The sequence below is a fragment of the Ursus arctos genome, unplaced genomic scaffold (assembly GCF_023065955.2).
Source record: "Ursus arctos isolate Adak ecotype North America unplaced genomic scaffold, UrsArc2.0 scaffold_26, whole genome shotgun sequence".
NCBI classification, from domain to species: domain Eukaryota; kingdom Metazoa; phylum Chordata; class Mammalia; order Carnivora; family Ursidae; genus Ursus; species Ursus arctos.
Window position 1 is genome coordinate 33866399 of NW_026622941.1, and position 26687 is coordinate 33893085.

At 35.8% G+C, this 26687-nt stretch overlaps 1 protein-coding gene across 12 annotated transcripts in view; it reads left to right on the plus strand.

Moving 5' to 3' along the window:
- Positions 1–26687, plus strand: part of PPHLN1 (periphilin 1) — a 139447-nt gene that overhangs the window by 67887 nt on the left and 44873 nt on the right. For all 12 annotated transcript variants that reach the window (XM_026502079.4, XM_048216787.2, XM_044385534.3 and 9 more), the window contains one exon: positions 9769–9885. In XM_026502079.4, coding sequence (XP_026357864.1) covers positions 9769–9885 — 117 coding nt within the window. The remainder of the gene's footprint in view (positions 1–9768; positions 9886–26687) is intronic.

Consider the following 26687-nt stretch of genomic DNA (forward strand, 5'->3'; position numbering starts at 1 on the left):
AGACTTTTTAAAAAGAGTTGATAAAATAGGAAATTAGTTGAAAAAGGAAAGAGAAAAAATATATAAATTGAAAGACTAGAGAACCATGGGGGAAAAAACTGTGAATTCTATATACTATTTTCCCCTAGCATTGGAGTTTTGTAGTTCTGTGTGATCAGTAAACTTGGTCTTAGTCACATGGTCTTGCTGATCTTCTGGGGTTAGGGCGTGTTGCCCTGATTCTCAGGTGTCTTTGCCCCGGGTGGAACTGCACCAACCTTGCCAGGCGCCCAGGCTAAGTAAGAGGCTCTGAATTTGCTCTGTGTGGCTTTTGATCCTAAAGGCTTTCCGTACAGCTTTAGAGGATGAGAATGAAAATAGCACCCTCCCAGTCTCCAGCCCTGGAGCCAAAAGCTCCCGGCCCCAATCCTCAGCGAGCCCTCAGGGAAAAGCAGTCAATCACTCCGGTCTCCCTGGACTCCATCCACACTCCGTGCTCACCCAGCCTGTGACCTAGCATTTCTATCTCAGGCGCTTGACCCCGTTTCCAGTCTCCAAACCTTGCAGACTCCTGCAGTGCACACCCATGCCGCTCCTCCCGGGGGAGAAAGGGAGTTCTCCCCGGTTCTACTGCTTGCTGGGCCCCTGCTTGGACAGCCGTCACCTTACTGTGCTGCAGTTCACGATTTATGGCAACTCCAAGCTGAGAGCCCACACCTGGGCTCGCTGATTGTAGCCAGCTTCCTCACTCCTATGCCTGGGAGCTCTGCCACACTCAGGCACCCCCAGTCTTTTTTTTTTTTTTTTTTAAAGATTTTTTTTATTTATTTGACAGAGAGAGATAGCGAGAGAGGGAACACAAGCAGGGGGAGTGGGAGAGGAAGAAGCAGGCTCCCAGCAGAGCAGGGAGCCCGATGTGGGGCTCAATCCCAGACTCCAGGATCCTTCAACACCCCATTCACACCAGTGGACAGATCATCTAAGCAGAAGATTAACAAGGAAACAAAGGCTTTGAGTGACACACTGGACCAGATGGACTTCACATATATATTCAGAGCATTCCATCATAAAGCAGCAGGATATACATTCTTCTCGATTGCACATGGAACATTCTCCAGAATAGATCACATACTGGGTCACAAATCAGGTCTTAACTGGTACCAAAAGGTTGGGATCATTCCCTGCATATTTTCAGACCGCAATGCTTTGAAACTCGAACTCAATCACAAGAGGAAATTTGGAAAGAACTCAAATACATGGAGGCTAAAGAGCATCCTACTAAAGAATGAATGGGTCAACCAGGAAATTAAGGAATTAAATTCATGGAAACAAATGAAAATGAAAACACGACTGTTCAAAACCTTTGGGATTCAGCAAAGGCTAAGGGAGAATTATATAGCAACACAAGCCTGTCTCAAGAAACAACATAGGGCTCAAATATACAACCTAACCTTAAATAGAAATCTCCCAACAAACAAGAGTCCAGGGCCAAATGGCTTCCCGGGGAATTCTACCAAACATTTAAAAATGAATTAATACCTATTCTTCTGAAGCTGTTTCAAAAAACAGAAATGGAAGGGAAACTTCCAAACTCCTTCTGTGAGGGCAGCATTACCTTGATCCCAAAACCAGACAAAGACCCCACCAAAAAAGAGAATTACAGACCAATATCTCGATGAACATCGATGCAAAAGTTCTCACCAAGATACTAGCCAGTAGGATCCAGCAATATATTAAAAGGATTATTCACCACAACGAAGTGGGATTTTTTTCTGGGCTGCAAGGGTAGTTCAACATTTGCAAATCAATCAGTGTGATACACTACATAAATAAAGGATAAGAACCATATGATCCTCTCAATAGATGCAGAAGAACCATTTGACAAACTACAGCATCCTTTCTTGATTAAAACTCTTCACAGTGTAGGGATAGAGGGAGCATAACTCAATGTCATAAAATCCGTCTATGAAAAGCCCACAGCAAATGTCATTCTCAGTGGGGAAAAGCTGAGAGCTTTTCCCTTAAGGTCAGGAACACAGCAGGGATGTCCACTATCACCACTGCTGCGCAGCATAGTACTAGAAGTCCTAGCCTCAGCAGTCAGATACAAACAAAAATAAAAGGCATCTGCATCAGCAAAGAAGTCAAACTCTCACTCTTTGCAGATGACGTGATACTCTGGAAAACCCAAAAGCCTCCACCAAAAAATCGCTAGAACTCATATAGGAATTCAGCAAAGTATCAAGATATAAAATCAATGCACAGAAATCAGTTGCATTTCTATACACTAAGAATGAGACAGAGGAAAGAGAAATTAAGGAGTCGATCCTATTTATAATTGTGCCCAAAACCGTAAGATACCTGGGAATAAGCCTAACCAAAGAGGTAAAGGATCTGTACTCAGGCAACTATAGAACACTCATCAAAGAAATTGAGGAAGACACAAAAGAAATGGAAAAACTGTCCATGTTCATGGATTGGAAGAACAAATATTATGAAAATGTCTATGCTACCTGGAGCAATCTACACATTCAGTGTAATGCCTATCAAAATACCATCAACTTTTTTTACAGAAATGGAGCAAATAATCCTAAAATTTGTATGGAACCAGAAAAGATCCTGAATAGCCAGAGGAATGTTGAAAAAGAAAACCAAAGCTGGTGGCATCACAATTCTGGACTTCAAGCTCTATTAGAAGGCTATAATCATCAAGACAGTATGGTACTGGCACAAAAACAGACACATAGATCAATGGAACAGAATAGAGAACTCAGAAATGGACTCTCAACTCTGTGGTCAACTAATCTTCAACAAAACGGAAAGAATATCCAATGGAAAAAAGACATTCTTTTCAACAAATGGTGTTGGGAAAATTGGACAGCCCCATGCAGAAGAATGAACCTGGACCATTTCCTTACACCATACGCAAAAATAGACTCAAAATGGATGAAAGACCTAAATGTGAGATAGAAATCCATCAGAATTGTAGAGGAGAACACAGGCAGCAACTTCTTCCTAGACACATCGCCAAAGGCAGGGAAGCAAAGGCAAAAATGAACCATTGGGACTTCATCAAGATAAAAAGCTTTTGTATAGCAAAGGAAACAGTTAACAAAACCAAAAGACAACTGACAAAATGGGAGAAGATATTTGTAAATGACATATCAGATAAAGGGCTAGTATCCAAAATCTATAAAGAACTTATCAAACTCAACACCCAAGGAACAAATAAGCCAGTCAAGAAATGGGCAGAAGACATGAACAGACATTTCTCCAAAGAAGTCATCCAAATGGCCAAGAGACACATGAAAAAGTGCTCAACATCACTCGGCATCAGGGAAATACAAATCAAAAGCACAATGAGATACCACCTCACACCAGTCAGAATAGCTAAAATTAACAAGTCTGAAAACAGCAGATGTTGGCGAGGATGTGGAGAAAGTGGAGCCCTCCTACACTGTTGGTGGGAATGTAAGCTGGTGCAGCCACTCTGGAAAACAGTATGGAGGTTCCTCAAAAAGTTGAAAATAGAGCTACCGTATGACCCAGCAATTGCACTACTGGGTATTTACCCCCAAGATACAAATGTATTGATCCAAAGGGGCACCTGCACCCCAATGTTGACAGCAGCAATGTCCACAATAGCCAAATCTATGGAAAGAGCCTAGATGTCCATAGACAGACTACTGGATAAAGATGTGGGGTGTGTGTGTGTATGTGTGTATATGTATGTATGTATATAAATGTGTGTGTGTGTGTGTGTGTGTGTGTACAATGAAATACTACTCAGCCATCAAAAAAACGAAATCTTGCCATTTGCAGTGACATGGATGGAACTAGAGGGTATTATGCTAAGCGAAATAAGTCAATCAGAGAAAGACAATTATATGATGTCACTGATATGTGGAATTAAGAAACAAGGCAGAGGATCATAGGGGAAGAAAGAAAAAAATAATATGAAATCAGAGAGGGAGGCAAACCATAAGAGATTCTTAATCATAGGAAACAAACTGAGGGTTTCTATAGGGGAGAGGGTGGGAGGATGGAGTAACTAGGTGATGGACATCAAGGAGGGCTCATGATATAATGAGCACTGGGTATTATATAAGACTGATGAATCAGTGAACTCTACATCTGAAACTGATAGTACATTATATGTTAATTTAAATAATAAAATAACAAAAAATAAAAATAGTAAAAAAAAAAAAAAAGAAAAGTATGGTTGACCCTTGAACAACATAGGGGTTGGTAGTACTGACCTCCCATGCAGTCAAAAATTCATATATAAATTTTGACTCTCCCTAACTTAACTACTTACCAGCTTACTGTCAACTGGAATCCTGACTGATAATCAATTAACATGTATTTTGTATGCTATATATATTATACACTGTATTCTTATAGTAAAGTAAGCTAGAAAACAAAATGTTACAAAAATCATAGGAGAGGGGCACCTGGGTGGTTCAGTTGGTTAAGCATCTGCCTTCAGCTCAGGTCATGATCCCAGAGTCCTGGGATTGAGCCCCATATCCTCCCTCTCCCTCTCCCACTTCCCCTGCTTGTGCTCTCTCTCTCTTTTTTTCTCTCTCTCTCAAATAAATAAATAAAATCTTAATAAAAAAGTCGTAAGAGAAATACATTTATAGTACTGAACTGTAAAAATCCACATATAAGTGTACCCACACGGTTTAAACCTGTGTTGTTGCAAGGGTCCACTGTAGATACATGGGAAAATAAAATGAAATAATAATAATAAAAAAAAAAAAACCCAAAACTTGAATCTTAAGTAACTACAACTTGAAAGTAGCTACCAGAAAAATGAGCAGTTTTTTCATATTATTTTTTTCTGCAGGTTATGCTAAAATTAGTACTTAACTGCCATCATTGCTCATTTTGACCATACAAGGTGGGAATAAATATTCACATGGGGCATATTTGATAACTGTGCTTTTATTTTGGGAGGGGTGTGTTTAGTCAGCGACCTAACATTGATAGTATAAGTACCTGATCCTAATTACTATATTAAGTATTTTTTTCTCTTACTCATACAGAAATCCTATGGTATAAGTAGGTATGTATCTCCATTTTATAGAAAATGTTCAGAAATTAAATAATTTTATCAAATTATTTCACTGGTAAATTCCTCCAAATATTTGAAGAGTACTAATTCTTCTGAAACTCTTCCAAAAAACAGAAGAGGAGGGAATATTTCCAGGCTCATTTTGAGGTCAGCATTACCTTGATACTAAATCCAGTCAAGAACACTACAAGGAAAGAAGATTATAGGCCAGTATCTCTGATGAAGATAGATGTGGAGATCTTCAGTAAAATATTACTAAACGAAATTCCACAGCACATTAAAAGGATCGTACACCCTGATCACATGGGATTTATTCCAGCAAAGCAAGGAGGATGGTTCAGTACCCACAAATCAATCAATGTGATATATTGTATTAACAAAATGAAGGTTAAAAATATATGATCATCTTAGTAGATGCCAGAAAACCCTTTTGACAAAATTCCACATCCATTCATGATAAAAACTCTGAACACACTGGGTATATAGGGAATATACCTCAACATAATAAAGGCCTGATATGACAAGCCCATAGCTAACATCATAGTTAGTAGTGAAAAGCTGATAGCTTTCCCTCTAAGATCAGGAACAAGACAACTGGTCTACTCTTGTCACTTTTAACCAACATAGAACCAGAAGACCTCACCAGAACAATTAGGCAAGGAAAAGAAATAAAAAGCATCCAGATTGGGAAGGGAGAAGTAAGACTGCCTTTTTTTTGTTGTTGCTGTTGGTGACATTATATTATATATTGAAAACCCTAAAGTGTCTACCAGAAAGCTGTTAGAACTAATACATAAATTCAGTAAAGTTGTGGTATGCAAAATCAATATGCAAAACTCAGTCATGTTTCTATACAACAGTTATAAACTATCAAAAAAGTGAAGTTAAGTGGCGCCTGGGAGGCTCAGTCGTTAAGCGTCTGCCTTTGGCTCAGGGCGTGATCCCGGTGTTCTGGGATCGAGCCCCACAACAGGCTCCTCCGCTGGGAGCCTGCTTCTTCCTCTCCCACTCCACTTGCTTGTGTTCCCTCTCTCGCTGGCTGTCTCTCTCTCTGTCAAATAAATAAAATCTTTAATAAAAAAAAAAGTGAAGTTAAGAAAACAGTTCCATTTACAACAGCATCAAAAAGAAAATATTTAGGAATAAATTTTACCAAGGAAGTGAAACATCTTTACACTGAAAATTATAAAACTTTGATGAAAGAAGTTGAAGAAGATACAAATAAATGGAAAGGTAATCCATGTTCATGGATTGGAACAATTAATACTATTAAAATGTCTGTAGTACCCAGAGCAATCGATAGATTCAGGGCAATTGTTATCAAAAAACCAATGATATTTTTCACAGAACTAGAACAAATAATTCTAAAATTTGTATGGAACCACAGAAGACCCCAAATGGATAACTGCTGTTACTTGTATTCTCTTCTTCACTTTTTTGTTTTTCTGTCTTTGGTATATTGGGCAAGAGTAGATGTCACCTGGCAGTCTGTGCTGGTATTCAGGGAGCAGCTGCTTCACTGCCTCAAAGGAAAAAAAAAAATGTTTTTGTGACAACTTGTATCTTTAGAGCTTTCCCCCAAAGTCTGAGGGTTCTAGAATGTTGGTTTTGAATAAGAAATCTTGATTAGAACTTTGGTTCTGCCTTACCATGTCAAGGGTGCTTTATCCGCCTGAAAGACTGGCTTGTTTTTATTGTCAGGCAGAAATGAAAGAAAAGAAATAGTTGCCCATCCAACTCATTATGAATATTTAAATTAGGATGTATGAAATACTCATTTCTTCTGAACTGTAATGTAAATGTAAGTTACAACGTAGGACTTTGTGGTACATGTTAAAATGTATTAGTGGGAAGTAACCATAGTGGATTTTAGCTATTTATGACAGTTGAAGTATATGTTTGCATTTTTGTCTTAAAATGGAATCAGACTTTCAGAGTTTTAGATGTATGATGATTTTAAGTGTTGGGAAAGTACAGCCTCCTCTGTTCCTTGCCCAGGGTTACATGGTAGCTCTGGGACACTTTTACTTAGATTTCCTGATTTGGTGGAGGGCTTTTTCTTTTAAGACATTCTGGCTGTCCTCATGTAGAAATAATTTTTCTGAATTTATTTCTTACTGTTAGAAGTTAATTTCAAATGATAGTTTTTCAGGTGTACAGACTTAATGAAAGATGGAAGGATTCAGATGTAGAAGATTTTGCTCCCATCTTTACTGGAGAGAACAGTGTTTGTTTTATTTTTACTCTATAACTTTCTCTTCAAAACAGATACCAAAAATGGGGCATAAATTTTTTCTTTGATATATTTATATGTATATTGTTGTTTATTCTAATTTACTTTGTCTTTTTTAACTTTCTTTAAAAAAGATTTTATTTATGATTGATTGATTTGAGAGAGAGCGCACGTGAGCAGGGAGGAGGGACAGAGGGAAAGGGAGAAGCAGTCTCCCAGCTGAGCATGGTGTCCAATGTGAGGCTTGATTCCAGGACCCAGTGATCATGACTTGAGCCGAAGGCAGATGCTTAATGGACTGAGCCATCTAGGCACCCCTGGTTTTTTCGGGGGGTGTTGGTAACTTTTTAATCTTATTACTAAGTAATAATAGAGGTATTACTTCTACCTTTTTAACATAATGTGTGGATAGGGCTTTGGAGTGACATATTTAGGCTTCTTTGGTGGCTGTGGAATCACTCTATGTACATACACTGTTACTATCTTCCAGTAAATATTATGGATGTCCAGCCAGTAGTTTGGTGAATTGAATAACCTGTGGAAGAGGTCAGGGGCCTTTGTTGTAAGTTCCGGCTTAGCATTTACTAGTGACTGGGCAAATCACTAGCTTTTGGACATTGAGTTTCTTGGTTCATAAGTTAGGGTAATAAAGTCTGCCCTAACCACCTTCATGGAATTCCATTTAATTAAAATACTTTTTTAGGTGTGCATATAGAAGCACTTTATAAATGGTAGTATACTCTAATGTGGAGACTTTTAAAGATTTATTTGTTTTTATTTGAGAGAGAGAGAGTGAGAGAACGAGCAGGAGGGGCAGAGGGAGAGGAAGAGAGACTCTCAAGCAGACTCTGCTGAGCACTTAGCCTGATAGGGATCTTGACCTCACAACCCTGAGATCACCACCCCAGCTGAAACCAAGAGTCAGACGCTCAGCTGACTGTGCTGCCTACGTGCCCCTAATGTGGAGATTTTTAATGCCACTGTCATCCATCGGAAGTATGTTTAGAGTTAATGATGTGACTTTAGAGAAGATGTGGAGACCAAATTAGAGGTGAAAGACCTAGTTGATGAAAATGTATGCTAATAAAATAGAATGAAATCAGAGCTACTATATGGGCCCAAGGAACCAATTTTTCTAATTTTTGGCTTAGTGTTGTGTTTTTGTTTTTTTTTTTTAGAGAGGGGGAGGAGCAAAGGGAGAGAGAGAATCTTAAGCAGGCTCCATGTCCATGCTTCATGGGGGTTCGATCTCCCCACTCAGAGCATGACCTCAACCAAAATCAAGAGTCAGACGCTTAACTGAGCCACCCAGGTGCCCCTTGGCTTAGAACTTTTACATCTTATTCTGTAATGTAGGTCTGTAAACAGTATTGTGGGAGTCATGTGATCCAGAAAAAAATTTTATTTTCTTCATTTTTATATTGACCTCATGAACTGGTTTATCTTCAAATGTTTTACTATAACTGATTTATATCCATGAATATGGAAAAGGAAAACTGAAGTACCAAGCAAGCGCTGTGCTAGATACTTTCAGGTCTACTACTTCTGATTTTCACAACTACTTTATAAAACAGTGAATATTATTCACACCTGTTTTGTAAATGAGGAAACCAAGGCTTCACAGTGTCATAAATTATGCATATAAAATCATCTGCCCAGCAAGTGATGAACCTTGCATTCAAACCCAGGTCTGTCTGTAACTTGAAATTCCATACATTGTTTAGTATTGGCTATGGTTGAAGAAGGGAAGCAGAAATATCAAAAAATGAAATTTAAGTGTATAAATATTGTGTAGAAAGTAGGATTTATATAAATTATTACAAATTATGAAAAACAGCATATCTGACTTTTCTGTTACATTAGTTAGAAATTTACCGTGATGATATTTTGGTATTATTTATTTCATTGAATATAATTCAAGATACAGCATTGGAATCAGTATGATGTCCTGTATATTTTAAATACTGTTGATATGTTAGTTAATTGTCGGTGTCTTTTCCTTAAGATGAATTTTTGAAGTTTTATATAAATGAAATTAGGAGTCAGATCTAATCTGTATGGCCAAAAGGAATTGACACTTAAATTCTATGTTGAATATTTTTGAAAAAGCAAATAAAGAATGTACTTGTTATCCATATAAATTTGAAGGCTTACATGATTTTAAGGTAAGTGAGGATATATTTCTTTTTTTTTTTTTATTGTTAAAGATTTTATGTATGTATTTGACAGCACAAGCAGGGGGGAGTGGCAAGCCCAGGGAGAGGGAGAAGCAGGCTCCCTGCGGATCAGGAAGCCCTATGCGGAACTCGACCCCAGGACCCTAGGATCATGATCTGAGTGGAAGGCAGACGCTTAACCGAAGGCAGACACTTAACCAGTTGAGCCACCCAAGGGTCCCTGGGATATACTTCTTCATGTATTGCAAGTTTAAATGCTTTGGGGAATTGTAATAGAACTGTCCTTCTGTTTTCATTAGGTGTTAGACAAACCCAGTAGGCTAACTGAAAAGGAACTTGCTGAGGCCGCAAGCAAGTGGGCTGCTGAGAAGCTAGAGAAGGCAGATGAGAGTAACTTACCTGAAATTGAGTATGAGGTAAGGCATAATTTCCGCTTGATGTTTCACGTGAAGAGTTTTGTCTGGATTTTATATTGTGGGTGGGAAATATTTGATTTGTTCTAGTACTTTAAAATATATATGGGGAAAATAGCCTCATGGATTATTAACATTTACCGCACAGGGTAATAGTATGAATATGAATGATTCTGAGTTTAATAATTGAACTATACCTGAATTTCTCCGGTAGTTTAGAAGTAAGAGAATAGAATAAATAGGGAGTGTAAGGAAAATGCATTATTTATCCTTCTTTTATGGGCTTTGCTGTTAAAAATATCTCTAGAAATCATGCTAAGCCACGTCATAAACCAGTGAATTTGGAATAAAAATCTATTTAGACCTCGAATCTTGGGCTATATTTATATCACATGTTATATTCTGTGCAAATTATCTCGTAAATATCCCAAGAAATGGAATGACACATGGTTTGCGTTACCTGTGATCTTTGATGAGCCTTCAGTACCAAAAGATGAGAGCATTTTTGGGTCCATAGAATACTCTTTATGAATTTTTGCATTAAACGTTTGAAAACGAACTCAAACTTTTCTTAAACCTGTAACATCCCTAACAGGAAAATATAGATGTTTCATTGGCAAAATTAAGCTTTTAGACTCAAGAATTGGTGCTAGAGGAATTATTTAAATATATAAATATAATTTATAAATATATAAAGAATATAAAAATCTCTGTACTATGACAGATAATGTAGATTTGAAGATTTCTGGCTTTTCAATACATTATAGAAGGCCCTTTGAGAAAATGGACCAAGCATTAGAATTTGATATAAAACCTATATACCTACATAAATCTTTATGTACCTACAAAAATACTTTCCAAAATAACTAATGTACACTGCTTATAGAAAGTACAAACCAGTACAGACCCTATCCGTACGTACACAAATAAAGCCTTTCTGTTTTAAAATGCTGATCTGTCATTTAGATATCAATTGTTCTTAAATAGGTCAAGGTTTCCTTGTTCTTGTACATATAATAGTAAGTATTTATACATATTCTTTAGTGAATATATCAGCATCATCTAGCTTTCCCTTTTTGGCACCTTTCCAGCATTATTTAAAAGCATGAACAATAGGGAAAATTTATAGGGCCTTTTGTTTATTTTCTTAATAATTAGAATAGGTTTTTATATTCATAGGTCTGTATACTTCAAAATTGCTATTTTGGAGAACTGATCATTTTTCTCAGAGTACTTAAAAACTTCCAAAAATACCACCTTCTTGTTTGCATAATACTCTTCAGTTAGCAAGGCTTTATTAAGATATATTCATCTTCCCCCCATCACTTTTTATACCTCGTAATTAAAAAGAAAAAACAACAATCCTCACTATCGACCTTCCGTTTTAAGTATTTTACTTATTACGTGAGTGGATCTTGAGTCTTAATAGTGACATTGGGTCTAGAAAGACTTTCTTTTTAACCTCTTTATGGTTTCTCTTAAAATATGCACAGGATTTGCTAGATTTTGAATTGATAAATAAATTATGCTAACAACCTATAAGTGGGGTGATAGGTCCAGCACGATCTTTTGTTGAACCAAAGGCAAGGTGAGTGAGGGTAGAATTGAGATCTCTTTGATATGTTTGTTACATGGTATATACATCATTAATGTTGAGCAACAGCATCATTTTCATAGCACTGTCTAAAATGTTTTACAAGTTAGAGTGATACTTTCTTATACTGGAAATAAAGCATTTGGGAAATTTTTATGTTACTCTTGTTCTTTTATTTAAAAACCTAATCCCACTGCAGCTTATTAACGTTTTGCTCAGATAGTTACATTTGTTCTCAGGCAGTTAAACAATTACTCACTTCAGTGATCTGTGCTTTTTGAGGAATAGAATTTTGACTTTGATTCTGTAAACTCATGTCTTATTTGACAGAAAGGAAGGAAAAAAGGATTTTGATACTGGGAAAGAGATTGGCATAACACTGTGTGTGTGTGTCTGTGTGTGTTGAAATGTACTTGTGGAAGTATTTTTATTTTATATTAGTTTTTTTAAGATTTTTTTTAAAGATTTTATTTATCTTAGATTGAGAGAACGAGTGGGGGAGGGGCAGAGGGAGAAGCAGATTCCCTGCAGAGCGGGGAGCCCGACGTGGGACTTGATCCGAGGACCCTGGGATCATGACCCGAGTCGAAGGGAGACGCTTAACTGACTGAGTCACCCACCTGCCCTAAAGATTTTTTTTAAGTAATCTCTACACCCAACGTGGGCCTCGAACTTAACAACCCTGAGGTCAAGAGCTGCATGCTCTGCCAGCCGAGCCAGCCATGCACCCCTTTATATTAGTTACTTAAGTAATGGTCCCTGTATTTCAGAAACATTGTGTAGATTCATTTTTATGACTTAGAGATTAAATATTTAGTTTTCCAGTTTATCTTCTCTTGCTGCCGTGAATATAATTTTAAACAATTCAGTTGGGAGACCATGTAGTTTACAGAAAGTTCGGTGAAATTGAAGGTACATTCAATGATATACTTAAATATTCAGGGATGTTATAATTCAGTCAGTTTTATACCTTTATCTTTTGGGCTATAATAGAGAATTTCTCAAAGTATTTGATAGAATATTAATTCTAGAGAGTCTTAATGATCTGAGGGAAAAAATGTATTCTATTAGCCAGTATGTTTGGGAAATGCTAGATATAAAAGAGGTAGGTTATTTTGATATTGCAGTGCTTTTCAGAGATTTTAATACATTAATATTCTCATCAGTGGTCTGTGAAGGAAGGTAAATAATAAAATTTGCGTAATTTAGCAGACTTGACTATGAAATTTTTCACAGTGCATATTTTAGGAGTGGTATTTTAAGTTACATATTTTCAGAAAATAGTACCATACTGGCTTTCTCATAGTTTATTTAAATTCACTAAATTTAAATGCATCTACTTGTGTCAAACACTGCATTAGAGACACCATCCTAGCTGTCTGGAGCTTGCAGTGAAGTTTTGTAGAGACATAATTTACCATCCTCAAACAAATGGCCATTTAGCTTTTGACTATCAGAATGAAAAGCAGATTACTTGGAGGCAGTACCTGTCCCAGTAGAACAGGTTGCTTCTTCCTATAGAAGAAAATTTTGATGTTTTTCTTAAGTGTGAATATATGATTTATGTTGTTTCCACACATGAAGTGTCATTTTCTACTTTAGTATCTCTGCTTACTCTTTCTCCAGTGTAGAATACCCATCTTTCATGGCCTTCTTTCTAATTCACTCATTCAGTGGAATCAGTAGTGTTTGAGGATAACACTCAAGATCGATCTTGATTCTGCTTTCTTCCCCTTCCTGTTTTAAAATTTTATGCTGCTTTGTCACTGATGAACTTATTACTGCCCTTATTAAAAATATTGTTTTTACTTGTCTAGTTATATATACACTGAATGCATCTCAAGTACTTGTCTTGTTTTCCCTCTACAGTACCTTGAATGATATATATCTAATTAGTTAAAGTAAACTTAATTGTTAATCAGCCCTTTTAGTATCAGTTCAAGTTATTTTTCTCTTTTTGCTGTCTGTTCTCCAAAAACGCATATCTGCTCTGATGTGCTTTCTGTCCTCATCAGTTTATATTTTTGTGTGTCGCCCTGGAATTATGATGAAACCTGAAATTCCTGTTTTCAGTGCGCTTTAAACTTCAACAGTTCTTTTTGGTGTTTTTGTTTTTTTTATTTGTTTTTTGCATTAGCTCTAACTGAAATGGAACCTAGTGGTAGATTTTGATCTTGGGGTTTAGTCAGAACTGATAGTAATCCAACTTCCTTAATATCATTCAAAACTAATTGTTTGCCTGGTATTAGAAACCTGATATTGATACTGGGGTTTCTATCTTAAATACCTTTAACATAAAATTTACCATCTTAACCATTTTTAAGTATATAGTTCAGTGGTATTAAATACATTAGCATTATTGCACAGCCATCCCCCACCATTTATCCTCATAACTCTTTTCACTTTGTAACTGAAACTATACCCATTAAATGATAACTCCCCAAAGCAATTTATCCAGTTGATCTTCCCAGCCCCTGGTAACCACCATTATGTTTTCTGTCATTAAGATTTTGACTACTCTAAGTGCCTCATATAAGTGGAATTGTACAGTATTTATCTTTTGTGATTGGCTCCTTCATTTAGTATAATGTCCTCAAGAGTCATCCATGTTATAGCATATTACAGAATTTCCTTCCTTATTAAAGCTGAATAATATTCCATTGTGTGTATGTACCACATTTTGCTTACCCATTCATCTGTCAGTAGACACTTGGATTGCTTCTACAATTAGCTATTGTGAATAATGCTGCTGCTATGAACATAGCTACCCAAATATCTTCAAGACCCTGCTTTCAATTCTTTTGAGTATATATTCAGAAGTGGAATTCCTGGACCATATGGTAATTCTATTTTTAATTTTTTGAGGAACTTCCATACTGTCTTCCACAATGACTACACCATTTTATATTCCCACCAACAGTTTCTCCACAGCCTCACCATCACTTGTCGTTTTCTAGGTTTTTGCTAGTAGCCACCCTAACAGGTGTGAGGTGGTATCTCTTTGTAGTTTTGATTTGCATTTCCCTAATGACTAGCGATGTTGTTTTTTTCTTGTGCTTAATGGCCATTTGTATATCTTCTTAGAAGAAATGTGTATTGAAGTCCATTGGTTATTTTTTGTTTCCTTGTTGAGTTTTAGAAGTTTTCTCTCTATATATTAATCCCTTATCAGATATGTGATTTGCAGATATTTCTCCCATTCTATCGGTTACCTTTTTACTCTGTTGATAGTGCTATTTGATAAGCAAAATTTTAAATTTTTCAGTAAGTCCAGTTTTTCTATTTTTTCTTTTCTCATCTGTGCCTTTGTTGTCATGTAGAAGAAATCATTGGCAAATCTAAAGTCATGAAGCTTTTGTCCTGTGTTTTCTTCTAAGAGTTTGATTATTTTAGGTCCTACATTTAGGTCCTTGATCCATTTTAAGTTAATTTTTATATATGGTGTTAGGTAAGGGTCCAACTTCATTCTTTTGCAAGTTGATATTCAATTTTCCAGTATCATCTGTTGAAAAGGCTGTAGTTTTCCCATTGTGTGGTCTTGGCATCATTTAACATGTATGTAAAGACTTATTTCTGGGCTCTCTTTTCTATTCCACTGGTTTATATGTTTGTCTTTATGCCAGTATTACACAGATTTGATTAATGTAGCTTGGTCGTAAGTTTTGAAATCAGGAAGTGTGGGTCTTCCACTTTTGCTCTTCTTTTTCAAGGTTTATTTTGGATATCCAGGGTCCCTTCAGATTCCTTATTAATTTTCTTAGAGGTTTTAAATAGCATTGGGATTTTGGTAGCGATCACCTTGAAAATGTAGATTGCTTTGGGTAGTATTGACATTTTAACAATATTGAGTCTTTCAGTGTGTGAACATGGGATGTGTTTCTATTTATGTTTTATTTCAGCAGTTTTTATAGTTTTCATTATACACGTTTTTCATCTCCTTGGTTAATTCCTAAGTTTTATTCTTTTTGATGCTATGGTAAATGAAATTCTTTTAATTTCCTTTTTGAATTATTCTCTTGTTCATCTACAGAAATGCAATTAAGTTTTGCGTGTTGAGTTTGTATCTTGCTACTTTGCTGAATTCATTTATATTTGTGTGTGTGTGTGTGTGTGTAATCTTTAGGGTTTTCTACATATAAGGTCATATCTGCAAAAAGATAATTTTACTTATTCTTCTCCAATTTGTATACCTCTTCTCCCCTCCCCTTCCCTTCCCTAATTGCTCTAAAACTCCCAGTACTGTTTTACATAGAAGTGGTGACAGCAGGCATCCTTACCTTGTTCCTGATCTTAAAGAAAAATCATTTTTTCAGTATTGAGTGTGAGGTTAGCTGTGGGTTTTTCATATATGGCTTTTATTATGTTGAGGTGGTTTACTTCTATTCCTAGTTTGTTGAGTGTTTCATCTTGAAAATGTGTTAAATTTTGTCAAATGCTTTTTCCGTATGAATTCAGATAATTATGTAGATTGCTTTCCCTTCATTCTGTTGACACAGAGTATTACATTCATCAGTTTTCCTATGTTGAACTATCCCTTGCATTTCAGGAATAAATCCCACTTGGTCATGACGTATAATCCTTTTAATTGCTGCTGAATTCCTTTTGCTAGTGTTTGGTTGAGATTTTTTCCATCAGTGTTCCTAAGGGATATCGGACTGTGTAGCTTTTGTTGTTGTTGTAGTGTCTTTGTCTGGTTTTGGTTTGGGGGTGATAATGTCCCCGTAGAATGAATTAGGAAGTGTTCCTTCCTCTTCAGTTTTTTTGGGAAGAGTTTTAAAAGGCTTGGCATTCTTTAAATATTTGGTAGAGCTTACCAGTGAAATCGTCAGGTTCACGGCTTTTCTTTGTTGGGAGATTTTTGATTACAAATTCAGTTTCCTTACAAGTTACAAGTCTATTTAGATTTTCTGTTTTTTCTTGATTTAGTCTTGGTAGGTTTTGTGTTTCTAGGAATTGTCCATTTTATCTAGGTTATCCTATTTGTCAGCATGCGGTTGTTCATAGTACTCTCTTAATAATCCTTTTTATTTCTATAGAATTGGTAGTAATGTTCCCACTTTCGTTTCTGATTTTAGTAATTTGAGTCTTCTCTTTTTTTTCTTAGTCCATGTAGCTAAAGGTTTGTCAATCTTGATCTTTTTGAAGAACCAACTTTTGATTTCCTTGATTTTTTTTTTTTGTTTGTTTTCTGTTTATTTCATTTATCTCTAATATTTCTTTCTTTCCTTCTGCTACCTTTGGGTTTAGTTCTGATTTTTCTAGTTCCTTAAGTTGTGAAGTTAGGTTATTGATTTGAGTCTGTTCTTGTTTTTTAATATAAGTGTTTATAGCCATTAATTTCCCTCTTAGCACTGATTTTTTGCTTCTCCTAAGTTTTTATACATTGTGTTTTCATTTTCATTTGTCTCTGAGTATTTTCTACCTTCCATGTGATTTCTTCCTTGACCCGTTGCCTGTTTAAAAGTGTGTTGTTTAATTTCCACAGTTTTATGAATTTTCCAGTTTTACTTTTTAAATTTATTGACACTTAATGTATGGCCTAACACTTAGTCTATTGGAAACTGTCTCATGCACTTGAGAATGTGTTCTGTTGTTGTTGGGTAGAGTGATCTTTGTATGTCTATTAGATCTACTTTGTGGATTCTCTTGTTTAAGTCCTCCATTTCCTTACTTAACTTTTATCTGATTTTTCTATCCATTATTGTGACAAGGGTAGTGAAGTCTCCAACTATTACTGTGTAACTATTATTTCTCCCTTCAATTCTGGCAGTTTTTACTTCATATATTTTGATGCTGTGCCATTAGGTCGATAGATATTTATAATTGTTATATCTTCTTGCTGTATTGAACCTTTTATTGATATATAATACCTTGTCTCTTATAACCTTTTTTGATTTAAAATCTGTTTTGTCTGATATTAATATAGCCGCACCTTTTTTTGCTTACTATTTGCATGGAATATCTTTTCCGTCCTTTTACTTTCAACATGTTTGTGTCTTCGAGTGTGAAGTAAGTTTCTTGTAGATAGTATATTGTTGGATCATGTGTTTTTATCCATTTTGCCAGTCTCTGTCCTTTGATCGGAGGTTTAATTCATTAACATTTCAGGGTCTTCTGTCATGGGGCTGTTTGTTTTTTATATGCCCTGTATCTTTTTTGTTCCTCATTTCCTCATTCTTGTATTCTTTTGTTTAATTGATTTTTTTCTTTTTGGTAGTGAAATATTTAAATTCCTTCTTAATTTCCTTTTGTACATTTTCTATATCTATTATCTTTGTGGTTACCACGAAGATTAATTTATATCCTAAGGTTATAACACTAATTTGTATTTATATCAGTTTAAGTTCAGTAACATACAAAACTCTGCTCCTCTACAGCTCCATCTCTATCCCTTTTAGTTTTTGATGTCACAAAATACATTTTTATATATTATGTGCCCCAAAACATAAACTAATAATTCTTTTAAATTCAGTAGTCTCTTCAATTATCTAGAAAACAAGATTTGGAGTTATAGTAGTACTATCTTTTTCTTTTTTTTTTTTTTTTTCTTCTTTTTTTTTTTAAAGTAGGCTCCATGCTGAGCATGGAGCCCAGTGCAGGGCCTGAACTCAGGACTCTGAGATCAAGACCTGAGCTGAGATCAAGAGTTGGAAGCTTAACAAGTGAGCCACTTAGACACCCACAGTAGTACTACCTTTTACACTAATAGTGTTCTTTAAATGTATTAGTCTCTTAAATCCAGTGTAGAAAACAAAACAAAAAAAGTGCAGTTATGAAGCATTGGTACAATAATACTAGTTTTTATAATTGCCCATGTATTTATTTTTATTGAGGTCTTTATTTCTCCATAAGGCTTCAAGTTCCTGTGTAGTATCCTTTCATTTCACCTTGCAGGACCCCCTTGAGCATTTATTACAGGGCAGATTTAGTAGTAATAAACTCCCTCAGCTTTTATTAATCTGAGAATGTCTTAATTTCTCCCTCATTTTTGAAGGACAGTTTTCCTGAATATAGGATTCTCAGTTGACAGTTTTTCTTTTATTACATTGATGTTCGAACTGCATAGGTCCACTTATATGTCGATATTTTTCAATAAATGTGTTGAAAAAATTTTTTGGAGATTTGCAACAATTTAAAAAGACTCACAAACTGTGTAGCATGGAAATACCAAAAAAAATTATGAAAAGTTTAGATATTGTAAGAATACAGTATATAATACATATAGCATACAAAATATGTGATAATTGTGTTATCATTCAGGCATCTGATTAATAGTAGGTTATTAAGATTTTGGAGAGTCAAAAGTTTTATGTGCACTTTGTGTGGGTGGCTGACCCCCCCAATCACCATGTTGTTCAGGGTCAACCATACTTTGATTATGGATGGGTATACTGTAAGCTTGCCCCCAGAGTTTCTGATGAGAAATCTGCTAATCTTAATGAATTTCCCTTGTATATGATATTTGCTTTTCACTGCTTTCAAGATTCTCTTTTACTTTGTCTTTTGAAAATTTGATTATAATGTATTTTGGTGTGAGCCTCTTTGAGTTCATCTTACTTAGGTTTTGTTGAGCTTCTTGGATGTTTATATTTGAGTCTTCCATCAGGTGTGGAAAGTTTTTAGCCATTATTTATTCAGATATTTTTTGCTGCTTTCTCTCTTCTAGGACTCCCACAATGCATATGTTGGCCCACTTATTGGTGTCCCAACAGATTCCTTAGTCTGTTCACTTTTCTTCAGTTTTTTTTTTTTTTTTCATTTTCTTTCCCAGACTCCATAATTTTCATTTTTCTGTCTTCAGGTTCACTGATTCTTCTGCCTACTCAAATCTGCCTTTGAATCCCTTTAGCAGAGTTTTCATTTCAGTTATTGTACTTTTCAGCTTTGTGATTTCTTTGAGGTTTCTTTTTAGATTTTCTGTCTCTTCATTGGTATTTCTGTTTTGTTCACATACCATTTTCTTCGCTTTTTTCGCATCATTCTTTAGTTCTTTGGGCAATCTGAGACAGTAGTTATAAAGTTTTTTTCTGGCAGACCTACCGTTAGGTCTTTTTCAAAGACGGTTTATATTGGTTTATTTTTTTCTTCAAAGGGACCTTACTTTCCTGTTTCTTTCTATGCTTTGTGAGTTTTTGTTGAACACTGTGCATTTGAATTTAATAACTGGTAATTCTGGAAATTAGATAACACCCTTTTGTATTGTATGATGTCCATGTGCTGAGAATAAGCCTAGGTGTAAATTTAAGGTCTTCTCAGGTCTTTTTTGAATGTTGGAATGCACAGTCATTTTCTGACTCAACCCCATATAAGCAGTTTTTTGGGTTTTTTTAATGTGCTAATCTTAACATCTAGCTTTCAAAAAGGAAAGACATGAAAAATGAAGGAAAAATGGTACCAGCTCCTTAATTCCCAGGAGTCACTTCAGCCATAATGGGAGGGGCTTGCAATGTTAGTGTGAGATATAATAACAATGGCTGTCTTCCCCCCCCCCCCCACCAGCCTTTGGGAGCACAAGCATTTAGTGATCAGAGCACAGATTCTTGATGTTTGGAAGAGGGGCTCCTTTTTGCCCAGCCTGGCTCCTGTAAGCTATATGAAGCTGCTCGGGAACACAGGTACCTTCCTACCAAGTGGCTGAAGGTGGGGATGGTTGCTGCTATTGTGCTGAGAGCTGAAATAAACCTCAATTTACCATCTGTGTCCTCTGCTGAAGTTACAAGCCTTCAGGAGAGTCCAGAGTTCCAAAATAGTTATATCAGTCAAAGTTTGCCAGTGCAGTTGTTGTTTACATTGGGAGACAGATTTCTGATGCTTCCTACAGTGACATCTTCCCTGATTTCCAACCCTTTCTTCTTTAAGTGATTCATATGTTTTCAGTTTAAATCTTATAACTCTGACTTGTGAAAACCAGGTTTTAAAAAAAGTAGATTATAATGTACATGTCAAAAATTCAAATGTCATTAAACTATGTAGCATCTCCCATCCATCCTACTCCTTACTTCTAAGCTATCCCTATTGAGACAGCTTTTTTCCCCACCATTTTCCCCTGTAGATAGTGTCCTTTGAGAGATAGTTTGTGTGTGTATAAATGTATGGATACACATACTTACCTTCTCTGTTTCTTTTTTTAACACAATTGGCAGTATATTGATAGGAAACGACCTGCAGGATGTGCCAGGAGAAAAGTTAGGGTACATTATACAACAGATATAGACTATGATTCCTTCAGATTACTCAGTATCCCATGGTTCTACATACTGGATAATTTATTTGTCCTGATGATGGACATTTAGGTTGTTTTCAATCATTTGCTATCAGTGGGAGCCATATGTTAGTCTCTGTTGTCCATGTCTGTATCCGTATATTAAGTTCCTAGAGGTGAAGTTGCTGGGTGAAAGGGACACCTACTAAATTTTGATAAATGCTACCAGGTTACTCTATAAAGAAGTTGTGGCAGAAGACACTCCCCATACACTAGGAGTTGATGTGCCACTGCATTTACTAGTGAAAATCACCATTCATTAGTATATATCTTGTGACTTCTCTAAACCTACTGCTTTTTGCCACTACTTTATTTTTAAAAATCCAGTTTTTGAAATAAATTTGTAATAGGTACAGGTTTCATATTTCCTCTAATCTCCCACCTACCTAACATGTGCAACAGTAGAATATATGAGCTCAAACTTTATAGTTACTGTAGTAATTGCTTACTGCAAGTTACATGGAGGCAAGAACTTTGGTCTGTTGTGTTCATTGATGTATTTACTGTTCCTGGAGCAGTGCTTGACATTTGTCAGATAGTAAATTAAAAAATATTTTTTGAAGAAGTTTTTTATTTTAATTCTAGTTAGTTTACTTACAGTGTTCTATTAGTTTCAGGTATACACCATAGTGATTGAGCAATTTCTTATGTCATTTGGTGTTCATCATGACAAATATACTCCTTAATCTCTAATCATCTATTTAACGCGTCCCCCCACCTACCTCTCCTCTGTTGAGAGTTTGTTCTCTATAGTTAAGAGTCTGTTTCTTGCTTTGTCTCATTTTTTTCCCTTTCGCCCATTTGTTTTTTTCTTAAATTCTACATGAGTGAAATCATATGGTATTTGTCCTTCTCTGATTGACTTCGCTTGGCATTATACTCTCTAGCTCCATCTATGCTGTTGCACATGGCAAGATTTCATTCTTATTTATGGCTGACTAATATTCAATTGCATATATATACCACATCTTCTATATCCATTCATCAATCTGTGGACACTTGGGCTGCTTCCATATCTTCGCTAAGTAATAATGCTAAGTAAGTAATGCTACTATAAATATAGGGGGCATGTATCCCTTTGAATTCGTGTTTTTGTATTCTTTGGGTAGATACCCAGTAGTGCAATTGCTGGATTGTCAGGTAGTTATATTTTTAACTTTTTGAGGAACCTTCATACCATTTTTCACAATAGCTGGACCGGTTTACATTCCCACCAACAGTACATGAGTGTCCCTTTTGCTCCACATCCTCACCAACACCTGTTGTTTCTTATGTTATTAATTTTAGCCATTCTGACAGGTGTAAGGGGATACTGCATTTTAGTTTTGATTTGTGTTTCCTGACAAACAATGATGCTGGGTATCTTTTCATGTGTCTGTTGGCCATCTGGATGTCTTCTTTGGAGAAACATCTGTTCATGTCCTTTGCTCATTTTATAATTGGGTTATTTGTTTTTTGGGTGTTGAGTTGTATCAGTTCTTTATATATTTTGAATACTGATCCTTTATCAGATAGGTCATTTGCAAATATCTTCTCCCATTCAATAGTTTGCCTTTTAGTTTTATTGATTGTTTCCTTTGCTGTGCAGAAACTTTTTATTTTGATACTGTCCCATTTTATTTTTGCTTTTGTTTCCCTTGCCTCAGGGTTCCTATCTAGAAAAAAGTTGCTACATCCAACATTAGAGAGTTCCTGTTCTAGGATTTTTATGGTCTCAGGTCTCACAGTAGGTCTTTAATCCATTTTGAAATTATTTTTGTGTATGGTATAAGAAAGAGGTGCAGTTTCATTATTTTGCATGTTACTCTCCAGTTTCCCCATCACCATTTGTTGAAGAGACTGTCTTTTTCCCATTGGATATTCTTTCCTGCTTTGTTGAAGATTAATTGACCATAAAATTGTGCATTTATTTCTAAGTTTTCTATTGTGTTCCATTGATCTGTATGTCTGTTTTTGTACCAGTACCATACTGTTTTGATTACTACAGCTTTGTAATATAACTTGAAGTCTGAAATTGAGATACCTCCAGCTTTGCTTTTCTTTTTCAATGTTGCTTTGGTTATTTGGGGCTTATTGTGGTTCCGTACAAATTTTAGACTTGTTTGTTCTGTGAAAAGTGCTGTTGGTATTTTGATAGGGATGTGTTAAATCTGTGAATTGCTTTGGGTGATATAGACATTTTAACAATATTTGTTGTTCCAATCCATGAGCATGGAGGGTCTTTCCATTTCTTTGTGTTTTCTTCAGTTTCTTCAGTGTTTTATAGTTTTCAGAGTATAGGTCTTTCACCTCTTTGATTGGGTTTATTCCTAGGTATCTTACTGTTTTTATGCAGTTGTAAATGGGATTGTTTTCTCAATTTCTCTTTCTGCTGCTTCATTATTGGTATATGGGAATACAACAGATTTTTGTACATTGATTTTGTATCCTGTGACTACTGAATTCATTTAGCAGTTCTAGCAGTTTTTTGGTGAAGTCTTTCAGGTTTTCTATATATAGTATCACGTCACTTGCAAATAGTTGAAGTTTTACTTCTCCCTTACCAATTTGGATGCCTTTTAATTTCTTTTTGTTGTCTGATTGCTGTGGCTAGGGCTTCCAGTGCTATGTTGAACAAAAGTGGTGAGAGTGGACATCCTTGTCTCGTTCCTGACCTTAGAGGAAAAGCTCTCAGTTTTTTCCCCATTAACAATGATGTTAGCTATGAGTTTTTCATATATGGCCTTTGTGGAGGCTTTTTATCATGAATGGATGTTGTACTTTGTCACATGCTTTTTCTGTGCCTATTAAAATGATCATATGGTTCTTACCCTTTTCCCTATTAATGTGATATATCACGGTTGATTTGCAAATACTGGACCACTCTTGCAACCCAGGAATAAATCCTACTTGATCATGGTGAATTATTTTTTTTTAATGTATTGTTGGATTTGGTTTGCTAGCATTTTGTTAGGATTTTTTGCATCTATGTTCATGAGAGATGTTGGCCTATAGTTCGTTCTCTCTCTCTCTCTCTCTCTCTCTTTTTTTTTTTTTTTTTTTGTGGTGTCTTTTTCTGGTTTTGGTATCAGGGTAATGCTGGCCTCATAGAAATGAATTTGGAATTTTTCCTTCCTCTTGTATTTTTTTTTTGGAATAGTTTGAGAAGAGTAGGTATTAACTCTTCTTTAAATGTTTGGTGGAATTCACCTTGGAAGTCATCTGGTCCTGGACTTCTATTTGTTGGGAGTTTTTTGTTTACAGAGTCTGTTTCTTTGCTGGTAAATGGTCTGTTCAAATTTTCTGTTTCTTACTGTTTCAGTTTTTTGGTAGGTTGTATGTTTGTAGGAATTTATCCATTTCTTCTAGGTTGTCTAATTTCTTGGCATATACTTTTTCATATTCTCTTATAATTGCTTGTATTTTCATGTTGGTTATTTCTCTTTTCTCATTTGTGATTTTATTTATTTGGGCTCTTTTCTTGATAAGTCTGGCAAGAGGTTTATCAGTTTCACTGATTTTTGTGTGTGTGTTTTTTTTTTTCCAAAAAACAGCTGGTTTCATTGTGCTATTGCTTCTTTAGTTTCTGTATCATTTATTTCTGCTAGAATAGTTATTATTTCTTTCCTTCTGCTGACTTTAGGTTTTGTTTGTTGTTCGTTTTCTAGCTTCTTTAGGTGTAAAGTAAGTTGTTTATTTGAGATCTTTCTTGGTTCGTGAGGTAGGCCTGTATTATTATATACTTCCCTCTTAGAACCACTTTTGCTGCATCCCAAAGCTTTTGAACCATTGTGTTTTCATTTTCCTTTGTCCCTGTGTACTTTTTTATTTATTTTATTTCCTGCTTGACCCATTCATTGTTTAGTAGCATGTTATTTAACCTCCATGTATTTGTGTTCTTTCCAGATTTTTTTCTTGTGGTTGACTTCTAGTTTTATAGCACTGTAGTCAAAATAGATGCATGGTATGACTTTATCCTTTTGAGTTTGTTGAGGCTTCTTTTGTGGCCTGGTATGTGATCTATTCTGGAGAATGTTCCAAGTGCACTTGAAAAGAATGTGTATTCTGCTCTTTTAGGTTGGAATGTTCTGAATATATCTGTCAAATCCATCTTGTCCAGTATTCATTCAAAGCCATTGTTTCCTTGTTGATTTTATCTTTAGATTATCTATTAATGTAAGGTTTTAAAGTCCCCTGCAATTATGGTGTTATTATCGATTAGTTCCTTTATGTTTGTTATTAACTGTTTTATGTATTTGGGTGCTACCATGTTGGATGCATAAATATTTACAATTGTTTTATCTTGTTGGGTTGTCCCCTTTATAATTGTATAGTATCCTTTTTAGTCTCTTGTTATAGTCTTTGTTTTAAAAGTCAATTTGGGCTGATGTAAATACTGCTAATCTGGCTTTCTTTTGACATCCATTTGCATGATAAATGTTTCTCCATTCCCTTATTTTCAGTCCACGAGTGTATTTAGGTCTAAAGTGAGTCTCTTGTAAGCAGCACATAGATGAGTCATGTTTTCTTATCAATTCTGTCAACCTGTGTCTCTTGATTTACAGTTCCATTTACATTCAAAGTAATTGATAGATGTGTATTTAGTGCCATTTTATTACCTGCTTTGTGGTTGTTTCTGAAGATTTTCTTATCCTTTCTTTTCTTTCTCTCTGATGGTTTTGCTGGTTTTCTTTAGTGATATATCTGAATTTTTTTTCTCTTTATTCTTTGCATATTAGTACTTTTTGTTGGTATCATTAGGTTTGAATATAACTTCTGCATATAGCAGTCTATATTAAGCCAACGGTTGTTTAAGTTTGAACCCATTCTTTACTTCTCCTCATGTTTTAGGTATGTGTTGTCATATTTTATATCCTTTTATTTTGTGAGTTCCTTGATTGATATTTTTAAAAATAATACTCATTTTTACTGCTTTTGTGTTTCCTTCCTTCATACTATCTTCCTTTTGGTTTTCCTTTCCACTCAAAGGATCCCCTTTAATATTTCATTCAGGCTGGTTTTAGTGGTCATGAACTCCTTTAGTTTTCATTTGTCCAGGAAACTCTTTATCTCTCCTTCTCTTCTGAATGACAGTCTTGCCGCATAGAGTATCCTTGGCTCTGGATTTGTCCCGTTCAGCACTTTGTATATATCATGCCACTCTCTTCTAGCTTGGAGAGTTTCTGCTTAAAAATCCCCTGATAGCCTTATGGGGTTTCCCTTGTATGTAACTGTCTCTCCAGGAGCAGCCCCAATGCCTCAGGGCTTTCCCTGAGCCAAGCCCACTGACCTTTAGAATTCCAGGTTTTAGGCCCCACTAGTTGCAAGAACTCAGTGGAATTCATCCCCTCTTGCTTTCCAAGCCAGTTGCTCTGTGGGATTCATTTTCTCCAGGTACGCCCTTGTGTGTTAGTCTGTCTCTCACCCTTCTCCACTATTGCAGCAATCACCATCCATTTTTTCTCTCCCAAGCCACTTCTTTGCACTTCCTACTTTGTTCGAGATGGCCTCTTCTCTACCTTTGGTTGTGGAGTTTGTTCTGCCAGTCTTCATGTTGATTTCTGGAGTATTTAGGATGATAGTTACCTAGTTGAATTTGTGGGTTCAGACGACTGGGGTCCTCCTACTATGCTGCCATCTTCCTCTCTCTGTCCACAGTAAATTTTTTAAAGTTTTTATTCAAATTCCAGTTAGTTAACATACAGTGTAATTTTAGTTTCAGGTGTACAAATTAGTTATTCAGTACTTCCATATAACACCTGGTCCTCACCACAACAAATTCCCTCCTTAATCTCCATCACCTGTTTTTTGTTTTGTTTTGTTTTGTTTTGTTTTTAAAGATTTTTATTTATTCATTTAGACAAACAGGCAGCGAGAGAGGGAACACCAACAGGGGGAGTGGGAGAGGGAGAAGCAGGCTTCCCACTGAGCAGGGAGCCTCATGTGGGGCTCGGTCCCAGAACGCCAGGA